The 17610-nt window shown below is 41.1% G+C and overlaps 1 protein-coding gene across 1 annotated transcript in view; it reads left to right on the plus strand.

Moving 5' to 3' along the window:
• The window catches only part of LOC144792921 (cytochrome P450 2J4-like), a 97466-nt gene that overhangs the window by 15321 nt on the left and 64535 nt on the right, over positions 1-17610 (plus strand). Inside the window, exons 3-4 of the mRNA XM_078668122.1 lie at positions 7020-7169; positions 15294-15454. Of these exons, the coding sequence (XP_078524248.1) occupies positions 7020-7169; positions 15294-15454 (311 nt within the window). The remainder of the gene's footprint in view (positions 1-7019; positions 7170-15293; positions 15455-17610) is intronic.

Below are 17610 nucleotides of genomic sequence, written 5' to 3' on the forward strand. Positions count from 1 at the left end.
GTCAAGACTGATTTCCATATGGCTGGGTCCAAAATGGAATGGCATTGCGAGCAAAAAAATTATGCATTTAACCCAGATCTATGACTGTGGTGAATGTTTGATTTGTTCCGCATTCTGTCCTTCATCTGTCCTTTTGCATAATGTATGGAGGAGCAGGCTCAAGAGGAGAACCCAATTTTACTGCGTTCATTAGGTGCTCTTCCTTTATAAGGGAAAAAGCTGCAAATGTTTCCATCAACGTCTTGCAATGACAAGAAGTAACAGCAGTCCCTGGCTGCTATATCTTCTCAGGAAAGGTGGCAGAAATATTAAAGATAAAAAAAAAAGCTTGCTGGATCATTACAACGGTTGGTCAGAATAGACACACGGCCCAAGTCAGGAGGATTATTAAGAGTTTTACCTACTGCATACAGCTCTTTAGTGGAATTCGCTCAAATATATATTTTTGATGCAGAACAAACATAACATGTGCATCTCATAGCATAATGATATTTTTAACAGCTCTCTTATAATCAAAATTGCTGCTAGAGTCTTACGTTTTCCTCAATATTGTTTGCAATTATTTGCATTCCTTCTTTAATCCAGCCAGCCTTACAGGGTGTAGGAGTATATGCTTCCTTACCAGAATGTTCAGATCTAAAGATGCCTTGATCCATTCATTGAATTTTAGATCCACCCCTGAGGTGTTATCTCCTATATCGGGTGTTGTTTTAAGAAGCGTTTGTTCCAATTTGATAGGATCCAACTTTGGCTAACAGTGATCTATTCTCGGTATGATAAGGGAAGATGTGCAGAAATGATGACATGGGAGGAGAATCAGAATCATAATATGGTCAGACTGGGTAACTAGGAGAGGCCTCTTAATGAACGTATAAGGGTAGTTAGCTAACTGGATGGATCAACAAGATGACCTTTCTTATGCGTTGGTGACATAACTTACAGCACCAATTGACTAAGTCCTGTCTTAAATTAGCTGCATAGGAGCATGTGGTATCATCCAAATGAAGATTCAGATCTTCTCGAAGGGTCATGTTTGCATGTTTGAACACCAGGTTAGCCAATAATGTTGGTAAGACTTCTAAAAATTCTGTAGCTGAACCAGGAGGATAATACACAAGAGCACAGGAAATGGTGAAAGATGATCTAAATTTGATCAAAAATAACATACTTACACAATCAGGTATGGAGACAAAACATAACATTGGGCCACCTTATATATTGCAATTATGCAATTACCCAGATGTCCACATCTAGTGATACACTTGCCCACCAGTAAGGCCGGTACTATATCAGACATAGAGCTGCTCTGAAGTCAAGTTTCCATTAAAAATACCACATCAGGCTGTTCATCATATATAAATAAAAAAAAATCTAATTTATGCTTAGCTAACAATCTGCAATGGATCAGAAAAACAGCCGCCACATATTGTGTTCAATAGATTCACCTCATTAGTGAAATGCTGCTCTCTTGGGTTAAAGTTACAGGTATTACAGAGCAATATTGTAAAATAGGGAAAGAACGAATGCAAGCAGGTGGGGTTAGTACTTACATTGAAAGCATATAGTTCATCAGGAAAGTAAGACTACGGTTTGGCAGGGACCGACCAGGGTTCCTGAACCCTGGCTTCATCCAGACTCAGATGGACGTAAACAAGCTTACTTTGCCGCCAAATGTGTTGACAAGAGCTTATTAATTGTCCTTCTCTTACAGGTGAAAGTGCAACTTTATCCTTTATTAGTTTGAATCGTAATTTTAGTTTATTGTTTGTTCCCGAGCATTGTTCTTTCTCATTCAGTTTCCTGAATTGTAGTGGGGGCAACATATTCCCCAATTTGTAGCAGGGAATAAAATGCGTTCCAAATAAATCTGGCAAAAAGTCAATAATAATCTTCAAGAGCTTTTTCCCTTTTGTCTTTGTAGATGATGGTGTTTGGTTTCAGGCTGAAACTTGAATTAATCAATGACAGACTACTCCTGAATACCCAAGCATCCTTTGTTCTCTTTTATCTGTTGAGAGACTGTTGTGTGCTCAATAGCTTTGGTTACTGAAGACAACCCCATGTTATGTTATTTTGATCTTTGTGTGTAAGAACTTTCCCATATTTATGATGGGTGAACTGTTACTCAACTGTAGGTACTGGGTTTTTGGAACCTCTTCAGGGTAATCAAGACTTATTAGGGTACTTGGTGCAGTTTAATAGCCTAGGAATAGAGGTTGATAGGCTAGAGGCCAAGAGAGTCTCTTTATTTTAAAGGAATTGAAGAACAAACGGAGACATGCATCCTTTGGTGGTGGACAGGCCCCTAGTTTAAGATGCTTTGATTGACCTAATATTAAAGCTGAATCATAGCCTTTCAGAATGAAAGTGTGACTAAAGACATTCGGACCCGCAAGCCGCACCCAAGTTAGGGCATGATCTATGCCCACCTATGGATACTTTAGGGGAACCCCTGTAAATAGGACAAATTTGCCACCATTGTCGAAACACAAAAGGATAAAAGGAGACAGTCAAATCTGATTATATGGTGGCCAAAATGGATGTTTTTTCAAATACTGTGACATTGTCATTGAATTCCATGAAGTGTTTAAAGAAGCCACTACAGCTATCGCAGAAGTAGCATCCTCTCGTGTCAATATTGATGTATCCTTAACTCCTAACAACATTTACATACCTCACGTGTTAGTAATGATTGATTCCGAAGCCATAGGCATGTTCTATGACTAACATTTTGCTGGAAGTCATCAGATGCATGCTGTAAAGAAATATAAACCAGAACAAGGCAGAGCTGTAGATGGTTCTCTACTTTCCTCAGGCCAATTACTCACTGTGCAGTGATGGCAAAGATAATGAGTTCTGTAGGGCATCCCAAGGAGACATTTTTCGATCTAATTGATGCCCTAAATTTTAGAGTTGTTTTCTGTCTAACTTGGCTATTCAAACACAATCCTTTCATTGACAGAAAACATCTGTAACCTTTTTATATGTTTTTTATGCACATAATTGTTCAGTATGTACTAAACAAAACCTGGTCATTTGCTGTGCGACAGCTGACTTGACAGGCCTTTCATCCGAGTTCCAAAGCTTCACAAATAGCTTAAGCAAAAACAAAGCAGAAATCTTACCGTTGCATCAAACATTTGACTGCCAGATTGATCTAGAACCGGATATCAACATACAGTGTAGTCAGATTCATGCCATCATGGAACAATATGCGTTCTTTTAGGGTAATAGCTAGCCAAACATTTGATTAATGGTTTAATAAACCCTCTAAATCCTGTGACCCATCAGCCATTTTTTTTTACCCCCAAAAAGTTGGTGAGTTCCGTCTACAGAGTATTAAATGAGATCACCATTAAGAAATTCTGTCCTCCTCTTTTGATATCTGTGCTCTTAAGATTTATTCAGTTGGTCTTTACTCCTAAATCAGTTAAGGTCCTCTACATTTTTTTTTACAAAGATAGTCCTGCGAGGAGCCTTTCATTTGATCATGGTCAGGGAACAAGATGAGTGTTAAACTATTTTCAGACTTTAGAGGTTACTGAGGGAGATGCAGCCTTGGGTTACTAATCACCATCTTTTGCAATATTTGGATCTTTTTATAATGATTCGTGCAGTTTGAAACAATATTGGAATGTTCACTTTGATTTCTGTATCCCTGATGAAGGACCTTCTCTGGGCCTGAAGATACTGTTTTGTTAATTTAATAGTAACCGATGAAAAATATTTTTCACTGAGTTTGCCAAGATTGTTATTTTCTTTGGAAAACATGATCAAAAGGATTTAGGCAATTCCTTGCCCTACCTAACAGTGCACAGAGGGACGACCCCCTAGTTTTGAAACTGTAGCAATAATCAACAAGTTGCCCATTTTTACAGTGTTCCAACAAGTCCATATTGTGTTTCTGCAATGCAATGCAATGCAATGCACTTCCGCTTTGCCTACTTCCAACAATGTCTCAGAAAACATTGCCATTTCATCAACACCACAATATAAAGATGCTGCCAGTTTCCACATGTAGGCTGGCATATATGCACACATAGCAGAAGTAACAGTGCCAACAGGCACACACAGAATAGGTCTCAAAGCAGAAGAATTGTGAGATTCACATCTAAAAAAAGAGCAATTGCCATGTACATAAGGTGATAAGGCTAACAAAGAATCATTCAGTGTTCATGCCTCTACTGGGGTAGCTTTGGTCCAGAAGCAAGGCTTACTACAGGAGGATTTTACAGCTTTGGAATCAAGTGCAGAAGCACAGTCAATAAAGATGGTCAGTCAGAAGTATTTATTGGAAACTAAAACATGCTTAATACACCAATCAAGTAGGTAAAACATATCAATATTGTAGAAAAACAAATAGCATTGCACTTCCAGTCACCACAACATGATTCCAATTTTCTTTTGCAGTCCTAATCTATGGGGACAAAGCACATCCCAGCATTAGCCACTATTAAATTGGCACACCCATCTAGGTGCTCAACAGATTGACCCAAAACTGTGGGCCAATCCAGTAGTGTCACTCCCTGCCCCTCTACCTCTGGCCGTGGCTATTCAAATCCTTCTTGCTGGCCTGAAAAGCACTGCCATATTGAGGATCAATAGTGCATGCTTGCAACTCTGAAGAAACACCAGCACAGTAACTCAACAAATAGTCCACAGGTGGACCTTGAGAAAGGAATATATGCCACCAGAAGCCATAATCATGTGTCACTCCCCTACAAGTGCCAGTAATGTGCCCGTGCCCACTAACATTTATCTACAGTGTCCTCATGCAGGTGTCTGAATCAAATGGCAATCAAAGACTAGAGCTTTACCTGTGTAGCCTTTAAGGTGCCAAAGGACCAAAACCCATGCTACTTACAGAATACTTATGAATGTTTACTGTTATCAGGTCTGATTTTTGGCAAACACTTTTCTTTTTCCACCAAAATAGCATTCTAAGCCTTTAATCCCTCGAAGGCTGTAAAATAGGTAACAATACACATCTGTATTTCCGTGTCAAGATACCCTTCAGGGTGAAAATGCACCTTACCAATTCACGTTCCTATTACATGCACCCATTATGAACATTTGCTCTGTTACTGAGTTTCATTAGTCTAGATATGTTTGTATCAGTGCTTAATTTGAGCCGGTGGTTTCCGGTGCGCGACACCAGCAGTTAAATGTCAACTCCGGCTCGTATTGTAGTCTGCTACATGGCTGGTCTATTTGCCTGATATAGATATAATGTTATGTTGTTATGTTAATAATACTTATATAGTGCAAATACCACTGGTCTCTTGGTGCTTATCTACGGGTTGTGAAACATGTGACTGCCACGCTTCTTTATATAAAAAAGATTTCAGTCTTTTCCGAAAGGGAAGAATCTTGGATTCTTTCCTCGGGCTGTCCACAAACCCATTCCAGATCTGAGGTATCAGAACTGAGAATGCCCAGCCACCCAAGGTTGCTTTATTAAAGCAGGGACAGGTCAGTACGATCACCTCAGAGGACTGTACGCATCCACCAGGCACATAGTGCCCCAGAGGTTCCATAATGTAATCTGGCACAGTACCATATAGTGTATTGTGTGCAATGAACAGGCCCTTAAACATAAGCACAACAACAGTTCTTTATTCATTCTATATACATAAAATTTACTACTAGCTGTCACCCAAGCCACATTGATAGCTTTGGGGGCCTGAATAGTCTGCATCGTTACACTTGTAGATGTGAGATAGTAGTTGTGTTGGTACTGTAACTGGAGAACTGGCAGGGGCAATGGGTTGTGCAAGCACTGGTGGCCTCCTGATGAGCACCCTTGCAATTATTATTTTTTTACAAATTAGACAGTCGTTTCTGTTCAGCGGTTTCAAGGCCAATCAATGGGGCAACCAGGTTATAGTGATGTGTACCTGAAGTTTTTTTGGGCCCCTTCATAATGAAGCAATTTAGGTGCGTCAAAACTGTCTGGGATACGCGTTTTGTCTATGCCAAAGGGTGAGTAGCCCGAAACGTGTCGGCTTATGGCATGCAATAACGCTGTTTGGATTCCTGACATTACGCCCCAGCCTCTAAATAAAAAGGAACGTACCATCCACTTGTGCGGGCTCTTCTTCTGAGTGCAACCTCTTTGTGTGTGGATTTGCACGGCTGACCCAGCCATGGGGGAGCCCCGCTGCTTGTGAGCGGACCCGTGGTAACGCCAACCGGCGGTCACCACTTGGGACAAGTGGCAGCTTTTTGGAGGATATAATATGGCAGTAATAGTTTGCACAGGGCTGTCCAACGACCCACGGGGGTATTTTAATCAACGTTATCAATGGAGTACCAGACAACTCACGAGTAGAGGAACACTGGGGGCACCACATATACCAGAAGGCCGTGCAAGCTACCTCGCCCACTGGGGGCGGGTATAAGGATAATGAAGCAATTTAGGTGCGCCAAAACTGCCTGGGACACTCCAGTTTTGCCTATGACAAATGGCGAGTAGCCCGAAATGCGTCAGCTTATGGCATGCAATAACGCTGTTGAGATTCCTGACACTACGCTCCAGCCCCTAAATAAAAAGGAACGTGCCATCCACTTGTGCGGGCACTTCTTCTGAGGACAACCTCTTTGTGTGTGTGTATATATGTGTGTGTGTGTGTGCGTGTGTATGTTTGTGTGTAGAGAGAGAGAAATATGCGTGATTTAAAAAATATGGTAAATCAAGAGAACTGAACACTTTCACGGTATGAATTTATTAGTATGTATCAATTTCATGTTACCCTACTAGGCAGCAGGGATACCAGGTCATCAGTCATAAATGGTGACAACTGGTACTGTTTACATCAATAGGCGATGTAAAGCAATATTGTGGATCTAAGGCTGCCACTTTGCATTTAGTGTTATAGTTTTGCAATTTGCCACACTTAAAGTTGTATATTGCTAAAAAATAACGGACCAAGTTTCCTCTGGCTATAAAAAACGAAGTGCTCAAGTTAAGTGGATACTGTGATTTTTAATGAACACTAACCAATAATTATTTACCTCAGGCATTTTCACTACCCCTGAACACACCTGGAAGCCACTGAAACGCCTTGGTCTGACCATTCTGCGGAGCCTGGGACTTGGAAAGAGAGGTCTTCAAGAAAGGGTCCAGGAAGAGGTGCACTGGCTGATAGAGGCTCTTGCAGTGAGTAAAGGTATGTGATGGAAAGCGTGGGTGCCATTTTTAAACATATAAACCAGTTGGGAGCCATTGCAAGGTGTTAGAAGTCTCATGGAGCTTCCCATTCTATGGTTGGCCAACACGCTACTACATTATTTGAGTCAATGACCATGACAAAAAAATGACAGCCAAAAGAAAGGGACCTTAGATGTAATTTGACTCCATTGCGCCAAGGGATGAAAAAGAGACACAACAGTTTCCCTGACCATCTATTTGCATGGGAGATGGCCTATGTGTGTGAGTCCAGTGACTGATATCTCTGCAGCGGAATGGTATGTGTATGCTAGTGTGAGTCCTTCATAGAATCACTACAGTTAAAAAATGCACATTCTAATGCCTCTACCTGGCTCAAAGAGAAGAAGGATATATTACACAAGGATGTAGGAATGCTGCAAAAAGATGCATTACGGCAGGCATGACCATCAGATAGTCATTTGTTAGGAATATATATGACATTCACACAATGATATGATGCTCATCTCCACAATACATCTAGCCTCAGTGTCTCACAAATTTAGGAATGGGATCTGGTTTGCAGTCCAACAGGGAGAGTGTTATTCACACTTAGTTCTAGTGGATAAACATACCTTCTGTAGGGCTAATTGCAGACAAAAAACATGTTGAGACAAGCTAAGTCTATGAGTGGTAATTATAACCCAGTACGACTCAATGAGTTCACCAGGGGCATAGCATTGAAATGCTTCTTGTTGGAAAATCAACTATAGATCTGTGTTATGCATCAGAACTGAGGTGGGCCCCAGCCATGGACAGTAGAGTGGAGCCCCGACTATTCTTTAATCACCCACTCATGTTCAGCTATATTCCAGCAGCCACTTACTGGCCAACGAGGTACCTGAAAATCCCGGGTTTCATCAGCTTTCCATCATCTACAGCTGGTTTTGGCATCCTGCTGAGATAGTGTAGGGAACAGCGGATGAAAGAGGAATCTGCCTCCCAGTGACACGAGTCAGAAAACATTGGCCTGTTCTGGATTTTTTAAGGGTTCTATTGCACCATTGGGAGTACCTTTCAGTCTCTCAGAAATTACTAGGAATCCAAGATCCCTGTCAGATTACTCTCAAGCATAGTTTTCATTCAAGAAAGACACCTGTTGGAAAAGTGTCCCTCTCTGAGAGGGCACCCCAACTTTTTGCCTTCTTCCTCCTCTTTTTCTGAACTTCCTTTTGTTTACTTTTGGACTCTGAGCACTGTACCACTGCTGACCAGTGCAAAAGTGCATGTGCTTCTCCCCCAACCATGGTAACATTGGTGTATACACAATTGACTTAATTAGTTTACTTATGAGTCCCTTGTAAAGTGGTATACTTTATACCCAGGGCCTGTAATCTAACTGCGACTAGTTGGCCTGTAGCACTGGTTGTGCCACCCATACAAGTAGCCTTTCAAACCTGTCTCTGGGCTACCATTGAAAGGCCCGTGAGTGTAGTTTACTACCACTTCGACTTGACATTTAAAACCACTTGCCAAGTCTTAAACTTGGCTTTCATTACATTTAAGTCATCCCTAAGGTAGGCCCTAGGGAGCCCTAAGGGCAGGGTGCTGTGTAACTGAAAGGTAGGACATGGACTTTTAAGTTTTGACATGGCCTGGTAGTGAGTGACAAACAGCTAAATTTGTTTTTCACTACAGTGGGGCCTACTCCTCTCACAGGCTAGCATTGGAATTAGGAATTGCTTAAAATACCTTGAAGATGTAATTCCTGAGTAGAAAGAAGCAGCTTCATAATGTTTCATATATTTGGAATGGTAATGATAAATCCTTTTTACTGGTAAAGTTAGATTTAATGTTACTGTTTTAGAAATACCATTTTTGGAAAGTGAACATTTCTCGGCTCTTACTTCTCTGTGTGCCTTGCAGCCTGTCTTTAATACATGTCTTGGGTGGGTGACAGCTACACTTTGTGTATTTCCTCCAAAAAGCTACAAACACAGGACGGGTGAGTGTGAAAGAGAACTCATCTCCATTTGTTTACATTCCGATTTACCCTGGGCGTAGTTTGCGTAGTAGTGCTACGCATAGCTACTCGAAGTGCACTTTGCACTACGCGTAGCTTCGCAAAGTGCGTAGTGCGGTGTGGAAAATGCAGTTCGCACTGATTGCACAGTGCCGGATGCTTGTCCACACTGTGCAATAATTGCAAGCGGCATATTGCACAGTGCAAGCAGTCGTTTCCTGCCACTTGAGTAGATTTGCAGTCGAGCTGCAGGTTTCTCAACCCGGACTGGTAGTTTCTCATCGCGAGCAGTTGCGAGCATACGTGACCAAGAACAATGAGAAACTTGACTTCCCCGTGTTGAGAATCTTGCCGGGAGGTTTATTTTCCACGCTCGTGGTCGGCAACTTGATGTTGCTGATGGCGAACGAGGAAAAAAACTCTCCGGGATGGTGTTTTGCTCTCTCGCAGTTCCCAACTTGACGTTGAGGACCGCGAGCGAGCAAAAAATGCCCACTACGCGTTTTTTCACAGTGCTACATGCAATTTGCGTAGCGCGTAGTTGCGCAAACTATGCACACTCTGTGAGCGTAGCGTAGTTTTCCGCCCAGGCCTAATTCTGATAGCTCTTCCGGGGCAGGAAGAGAGGGGGGGAGCTGATACTTACAATTGAATAGGCAGTGTCCTGTTTCCTACACAAAAGGCTGATTACCCTCTATTGATAGTCTTGAGGCAATGCTGGGATGAGAGTGGGACCTATGCACTTCAAGGGCCCATTTTGAAGTCACCCCCATCTTCATAGGCAGAACTGGGTATAAGTACTGGAGCGCTGACCCTACCTAGGCAGTACGCTACTGGACCTGGGAAGAACTCTGTCAGTAAAGACTGCTGCGCTATAAGGATTGCCACTCTGCTGATTGGAGGAACTGCTGTTCTGCTCTGCTGTGCTGCTCTGCTGCCTGCTGCTCTATCCTCTGCTGAGGACAAAGGCTGGACCCATTTCACTTGAACCCACAGTGGCTCCAAGGGCTTGTTGGCTTGCCCCCTGTTCTGAAGTCTCAGGGTCATGAAAGACTTTCTGCAACTCTGCAACAGCACCTGAACTTCAGGAGACGATTAATGACAACACTTAGACAGACTGCATAGCTCAACGACAATGAACAGCTTAACTCGGTGACAGCACAGCACCTACATCGTAAAAGGGGTTTAATGCCGAAGCCTTTTTTGACTGCATGGATCAGCAAAGAGACATTGCTTATATTTACGGGTTCGATGATGACGAATAATCTCCTCTTCCCCTCGCATGACGTCTTCGACATTGATACTTGCTCCATCCAAGGTACCTTTTTAGGGGGACCTGCATGAGTCCTAAGCACCATTTGACTCTAAGCACTATCTTTTTGTTTATTTAAAAATTCATAACTTTGGTTCACCGTATTGGATGTTTGTCATTTTGGTCTTGTTTTACTCAACGCAATATTCTCTAATTATCTTAACCAGTGTGGAATATTTTTGTTATGTTTTTATTTTGTTATTGTGTGTTTCTATTGCACAAATACTTTAAACATTCCCTCTCTAGATAAGCTTGACTGCTCCGTGTCAAGGTACTAGAGGGTGAGCACAGATTATCTTTTAGTGCGTATCTAGCTTACCTTGATGGTGTATGATTAGTGTTACCCAGATAGTCATAGAGATAGTATGTGTTTATAATCATGTTCAAGTCTCCACTGAGATAGTGAGCAAATATAGTGACATCAAGTCCCCACAGTGATCGTGTGCTATTGTAGTCAAGTTCAAATCTCCACAGCAATTTGTATAATGCTAGATATGTTAAAGAACCAAAACTTATACCATTGGTCGGAGGCTTAATAGACTTAAGTGTATCCTCTTGAGGGATCTGTGTTTGACATCCTACTCACATGTTTGAATCCTGGTGTTTCTATTTAGTCTTGCATCCTTCCAAGTTGATAAAATTAGCAATATTGAGTTACAATACAATTAACATCTAGTTTTCAGCACCATGAAACCTCTAGGTGTGAATGTGCACTTTATAACTACACATGAGATGACGTGATGTGGGAATAGTGTTATTCAAGCCTGCACAGGAGCGAAACTGGAATCATCCCATAGATTTAATAATCTAACTTTAAATAAATTAATAATTGACTTAAACTATGTTCATCCAAGGAGTTCTACAGAACTATGCTTGGGACCACAGAACCTTAGTTGGCATGTACTGAGTCATCCTACCACCTTAGTACCCATGAGCACAGGACCAACTAGCTATAGTGTCTCACTTGCGCTCCTACTCATTCACAGAGACACAAGCGATTAGACAATCCAGAATACAACACTCCCGACACACTCAGGAATCGCGGTGACAGGACATACCCTTTCGCTCTCACACTTGTACCTGCCCACAATAAGATCTGACAGAGACACAAAAAAAGTTTAAAATATGTATTTTAACTATTGTGCTCTAGTATGCAGTATACATGCCACAATAGGTAAGAAAAGGCCTAACACAAAAGCGGTCAGCATAGTAAGTAAATCATAAATCTTAAAAGGAGTTGTCATGATATTAGACAGGGTAGGTTAACCCTACTCCCCTTCTACAGAAGCAAAGTTATTATACATTAGAAGATACATGGGTGTTTGAAGCAGACCTCGTACCTATGAATGCACAGATGAACATTTTATATTTCAGGTATAGTCACGATCTCCTCCCTGGAAATCTCTCTCCAGGTGTGTGTTTTACATGTCTGTGCATACCTATCGACAAGAGAATGTGTTCTTCAAACAACAGCTGCATTTGTGTGTTTTGTCTAGTTACTAGAGCCTGACCAGAACAGAATAACAAGGGGCATTGTCTTTTGGCCTTGTCTACGATGTTTAAACTAAATCCCAGGAGAGGACAGACTGCAAAAAAGACAGCAGGTTCTGTGGTAAAGTACAGCCTGGTAGAAAGCAAAATATGCATGTATAGTAACGTGCACAAAGCAGAGTGAAGCCTGCAATGTGCTCAGGCTAACATAGGGAAAACAACATGAGGCCTACACAGGACATATTACAGAGTCTACCTAGTTCTTTATCATCAACTTCACCACTAGGCATCATCTTCATACAGCTGTGTAATGATAATCCCCAAAGATATGGCATGTAGTTATAGTAAAGGTCTAGAGTTGAAAGAGAGTGTATGTAGTGATAGTGATTTTCAAGCCCTGTTAAGATTGTGCATGATTATATAGATGCCTAAGTCCCCATGCATATAGTGTTTAAATAATAGTCACTCCCAAGTCCCACAGACATAATGTGTGATTATATTTATGTTCAAGTCCCTGCAGAGATAGTGTGTGAATATAGCAATACCAAAGTCCCCACAGAGATAGTGTTCGATTATAGTAATACTCAAGTTCCTACATAGAAGGCGTGTGATTTTAGCAATACTCAGGTCCCCACAGAGCTAGTGTGTGATGATAATTATGTTGCAGTCACATTAGATAAAGTGCCATTACAGAGATGCCCAGGTCACTGAACAGATAGTGTGTGATTACAGTCTTGTCCAAATCCTCCAAAAGATAGTGTCTCCAGATCATATGGAAGATTTAACCTTTTCTTTTTCACCACTAAACATTTAAAAAATATATATACTTATAGACCCCTGTGGTCTACTTTCAGGTCTATCACAAATTACCCATCTAGTTTCAATTCCCCTCTATCTTTCTTTTTATTCCTTAGAGATGGATAATATTTTTTTCTTGTGCTGATTTGTGAAATCAGCAACATGATAATTTTCTTCCATGTTCTGAGGACACTGGCATCAGTGGGTAACTAACTTAGCTGAGGAGATCATGTACAATGGTGTTGCCTTGTCTTATTGAATTTGAAGTATTTGCCAAGGGCTGATGTTTCAGTCTTTTGTCTTGTCTCTATGGAAGTAGATCAATCAGCAGATGATACATCAATATCCCCATGGGTAAATGAAGAAAATCCTCCAATATGAGGATGGCATGATGCACATGCAGTAGTAAAATACTTAATTTTATTAATCAATTGATTGCCATAAAAATGCAAAAATTGCAAACCTTGCCCAAGGCCATTTTCAATACTAAATTTTGGTGATAACATATTGTCAAGTGTTAATTTTACCAGTATCCATGTTTCCGAATGTACTCCGATAATAACATTCAGAAGATTTGTATCAATTCCCCATGTTATTAGCTTACTCCATAGCCTTTGTCAATTTACCTTATGGAACGATGCGGAGTAATCCATTAAACAGGCATATAGTGTTGTTTTCTGTAAGCATGATTTTTTCTCCTAATAGAGCCAGTGAAATGATATTAGCATTTGCTGAACATCCTGAAGAAATCCGGTTTGTGTTTTTGGTATTAATGATTTTACCTCTGCCCTGAGCCTCAATTTGTTTTGGAGTTGTTTTGCAATGACACATGTGTTTGTAAAATGCACACAGTATCTTATCTGGATCTATATTTGATTGCTAACAGACTGCACTATACACTGCTTTGCACTATCAGATGATCCCCTTATATTAATGGCTTATGCTTTAGATGCTAGAATAGTGATAGCTTCACTCAAGCTTTAATTATTTGCCCTAGTCTAACACATAACTAGAGCTTGGGCTGTGGCTAGATCAAAGATAGAATTTGCACAGCAAGAAAGACCAACATTATTTCTATTAGTGGAGTGTGGATGGCAAAAACCATTGCTGTACCTTTGAACTACTTTGTATTTTATTCTCTCACATTGAGAAGATTTTGTCTGTTAAGTAAATGCCAAGATGTCTCTTCTCCTCAATTTTATTAAATAGTGGGATGGGTTATTTTATTTTATCAGCAATTGAGTTAGGAATAAACTGTAAAGTTTACTAAAAAAGTAATCAAAAAGGGAGTCCTTTTTGTGAAAATTGGGAAATGAAACATGAGGTTGGGCATTTGTGTAGATTTCACCTCTCAGTACGATTGATGATGATGACTTACTTTACTGAAGAGGTGGATTTTTGTGGTAAATTGACACCTCTTTTGGGAAAATACTACTTTGGCGCCAGTCTTCAGATTGCATCTTATTATCTCAATGTATTATTTCAGTTTAGAATTTGAGAATGTTGCCTAGTAAACATTGCATGGGATATTCAGAGGGTTGGCCACATAGATTCCTCTCAAAGAGGGCATTAACTGGCAGCAAATACCTGAAACTCTGTTGAAGAATGTACTAATGTTAAGTTAGCCAATACAATAGTGACCCACACAGCCCTTGCCACCTAGTTCAGCTTAGGGGACTCATTATGATGTAACATCACACAAAGGGCCGTATTTAGAGTTGGGTGTACATGGTACTCTGTCACAAACATGTCAGATGTTCCACTGTATTACAAGTGCCATTGACCATAATGCACTTGTGACAGGTCTGGTGGCTTAGTGGATTAAAGCATCCCCTGTAGGGGCCTGTGTTTGACCTCTTGGTCAAAGGCTCAAATCCTGAAAGATCCACTCAGCTTTTCATCTTTCTGAGGTTGATAAAATGTGTACCGTGGGGTAACAATAAACATCTAATATTCAGCGCCATTATACCCTTCTGGGTGAATGTGCACTTTACAAATATGTATGGCAGATAGGCTATCCATCGCGTGTGTGTCGGAGTAGCTGAGCATCAAATTCTAATTCAGGCCTTACATGTTAACCCAGCTGTCAAGCTTATGATCTTCTTGGGGCCCAGGAAGCTGTTTTCTATAAAGATACTGCTTCCAGAGAGTATGTTCTAATAATTGTAACAAGTGTGGTACAGAATGTTATCATTAGGTACTTGCCCTTCACCCGTGTTAGGCACCATGACCTTCAGTTCCGCACATAACATGCCAGCAGGCACTTATCACATTGCAACTACTCTAGCACATTCATTACTATTACACAAACAGAACAAGTAAGTGTAGGCTAAAGATCAAATCTTCTCCGAGTTGCCATTAATAGAATGATAAGTCTGTTGTGTAAAGATACAATCTCTAGAAAAAACAATCTCATCATTTGAATTTTATTCAATTTTCTGAAATAATGTTTTAACTAGCCAGTTCACTTTGTGATCAAATTTATGTTATATTCTAGTAACTGTTCCTCTTTTTCCTCTTAGGAAAGGCTATGGACCCCTGTATTGCCATCACCAATTCTGTCACCAATGTCATTGCTCTTGTCATTTTTGGGCATCGCTATTCTAGTAATGATAAAGAATTCCTTCAGTTGACGAAAATCAACACTTTCCTTGTGGGGTTTCTGTTTTCAATGCGGGCCCGGGTGAGTAAATGTAAATGTAAATGTGTTTGTATTTATATAGCGCACTTCTACCCAGAGGTCTCGTAGCGCTGTATTCATACCGCTGTGGAACACATCCTGACTTTCCTGTGAAATGTCCACTCCTGGGGAACCCCAAGGTGAAGCCAGGCATCCAAGCGCTGCTGGGGCCGTTGTGAAGATTAAGCAAGCTATTGCCCAGAGTCACAGAGTGGGACCCATGATTAGACTAGGCACCGAGGCGAGAATGATCAGGTCCGGGGAAATTGAGTCCAAGAACCGCCGAGGCGGGAATTGAACCCTGGTCCCGGGCCAGACCTCTGCATCAGGGTCTGCCGCTCTAACCATTGAGCCACGCTTGAGTCTCAAGAGTATTTCACACAGCACATTATCAAGGACACATATGAAATAAATTGAGTTGTCTTGAGAAGAAATAGGCCACACAAACAGATGACGTATGAACAAGTTGTCAAGCTGCATGCCACTTATATTTGACTCAGCAGCAGATCTTAGGCTGGACTGCAGAACTGGAATATTTGTCCTAGAAATCAGTTTCTTTATTTCCAATTGCAGAGAGGGCCTGGGCTTTTTCCTCTTTGGGGGGACTATGTGCTGCATGCAACACATGTCCACCACAGGCTGGGACAATGGAAAGCTAGGCTTTGTCCATGTCTCCCTAGCCTTAACGAGCAACTAAATTAGAGCTGGAACACCCCTTTGTAGGTCGAGATTACGAGACAGTGCACATGCCGCCTGTTGTGGGGCATATTGTTGCGTACCATGAACATAAAAGGCGTAGAGCCCGCCTATTGCTTATCCCTGGTTGGCTTTCATTGTCACTTTTATTTATCTGGTTCTTATTCTTGTCCCAGCTCATCAATTGTTTGTTTTCCTATTCCATTGAGCATTTCCTCTTCACCAAGTGTGTATGCCGAGTGTCTGTCCTCAATGTCAGGGAACTACTTTTTTTGTGGTAGCACTCCGTGACAGAGCATGTGTTTTTGAGCTATCTCCCTGTGTACTTATTTCCTCCTACTTGTACTGCCTGCTGTTGTGTGCTTATCCATGTTGCATCCGCCACCCCACCCTCCTCATGTTGCTTCTGTGTCCCCCTGCAGTCCCCATTGGCTTCTACATCTCCCGCCCTTCCCTTGTTTCCTCTGTATATCCTCGCCCTCTCCAAGTTGCTTCCATGTCCCGCCATCCCCCATGTTGCTTCTGTGTCACGCAATTCCTTGGTGTTGCCATTGACCCCTCTGACCCTGATACTTCACCCCTTGTGCATCCGCCTAACACTCTTACCAGCCTGCTTTCCAAAAATCTGTAAAAACACTTTTGCAGATTTTGTGTTATTTTTTGTTTCATAACCAACATGGATTCGTAAAGATAAATCAGAACATTTTGTTGGTGTTAACGAAATTACAAGAAACACACCTGCATAACCACATTGGGTCTACAACTTTAGTGCTAGCTGACAACAAACAATGCATAAAAAGGGATAGTAAATCTGAAAAGTAAAAGTCACCAGATAGGTGATTTTAAAATAATTAAGAACATGTTCACAATGAAAATATGCATCATACATCATTATGCTAAGTGGAATGTAAGATCATGTAGAACCTTGTGTACACAAGGGGAATCGGCAGCCATACATTGGCTATCTCATTTATTAGCCGCACTCAACAACATCATACATGTGACTACTCCCCTTGTGTACAGCACATCCTGTATTGTTTACTAAAGTTGTCACAGTATATAATAAGGAATGCATATATGTACATACCTATCAATAAACAAGCTGAATCAATCACCCCTGTAGTAAACTATCCTTTTTTTCTTTTTTTGTACCCATTTTGTTTATTAGCATTTGACATAGAGGACATTCACGCAAATACATATATTGCATAACTCTAGTGCGTCTGCTGGGTTTGGGCAGAAACCTTGTGGTACATATAAGCTCACGCAAAGGGCTGTACATAGGTGGTACATGGATAACGCATAGGGTCATTATGACGTATAGTATACAATACCACTTAAATGTTAACATTGATAATCTCACCCTTAAACCACAAGGTATTTGTCCGTAGGCACTTAACCAATGAGCAGTACTGTATTTCAGGCATAGTGCGTTAACTTGTGGTTCTATGGCCTATTTTTGA

Source organism: Lissotriton helveticus, chromosome 11 (genome assembly GCF_964261635.1).
Source record: "Lissotriton helveticus chromosome 11, aLisHel1.1, whole genome shotgun sequence".
NCBI lineage: Eukaryota > Metazoa > Chordata > Amphibia > Caudata > Salamandridae > Lissotriton > Lissotriton helveticus.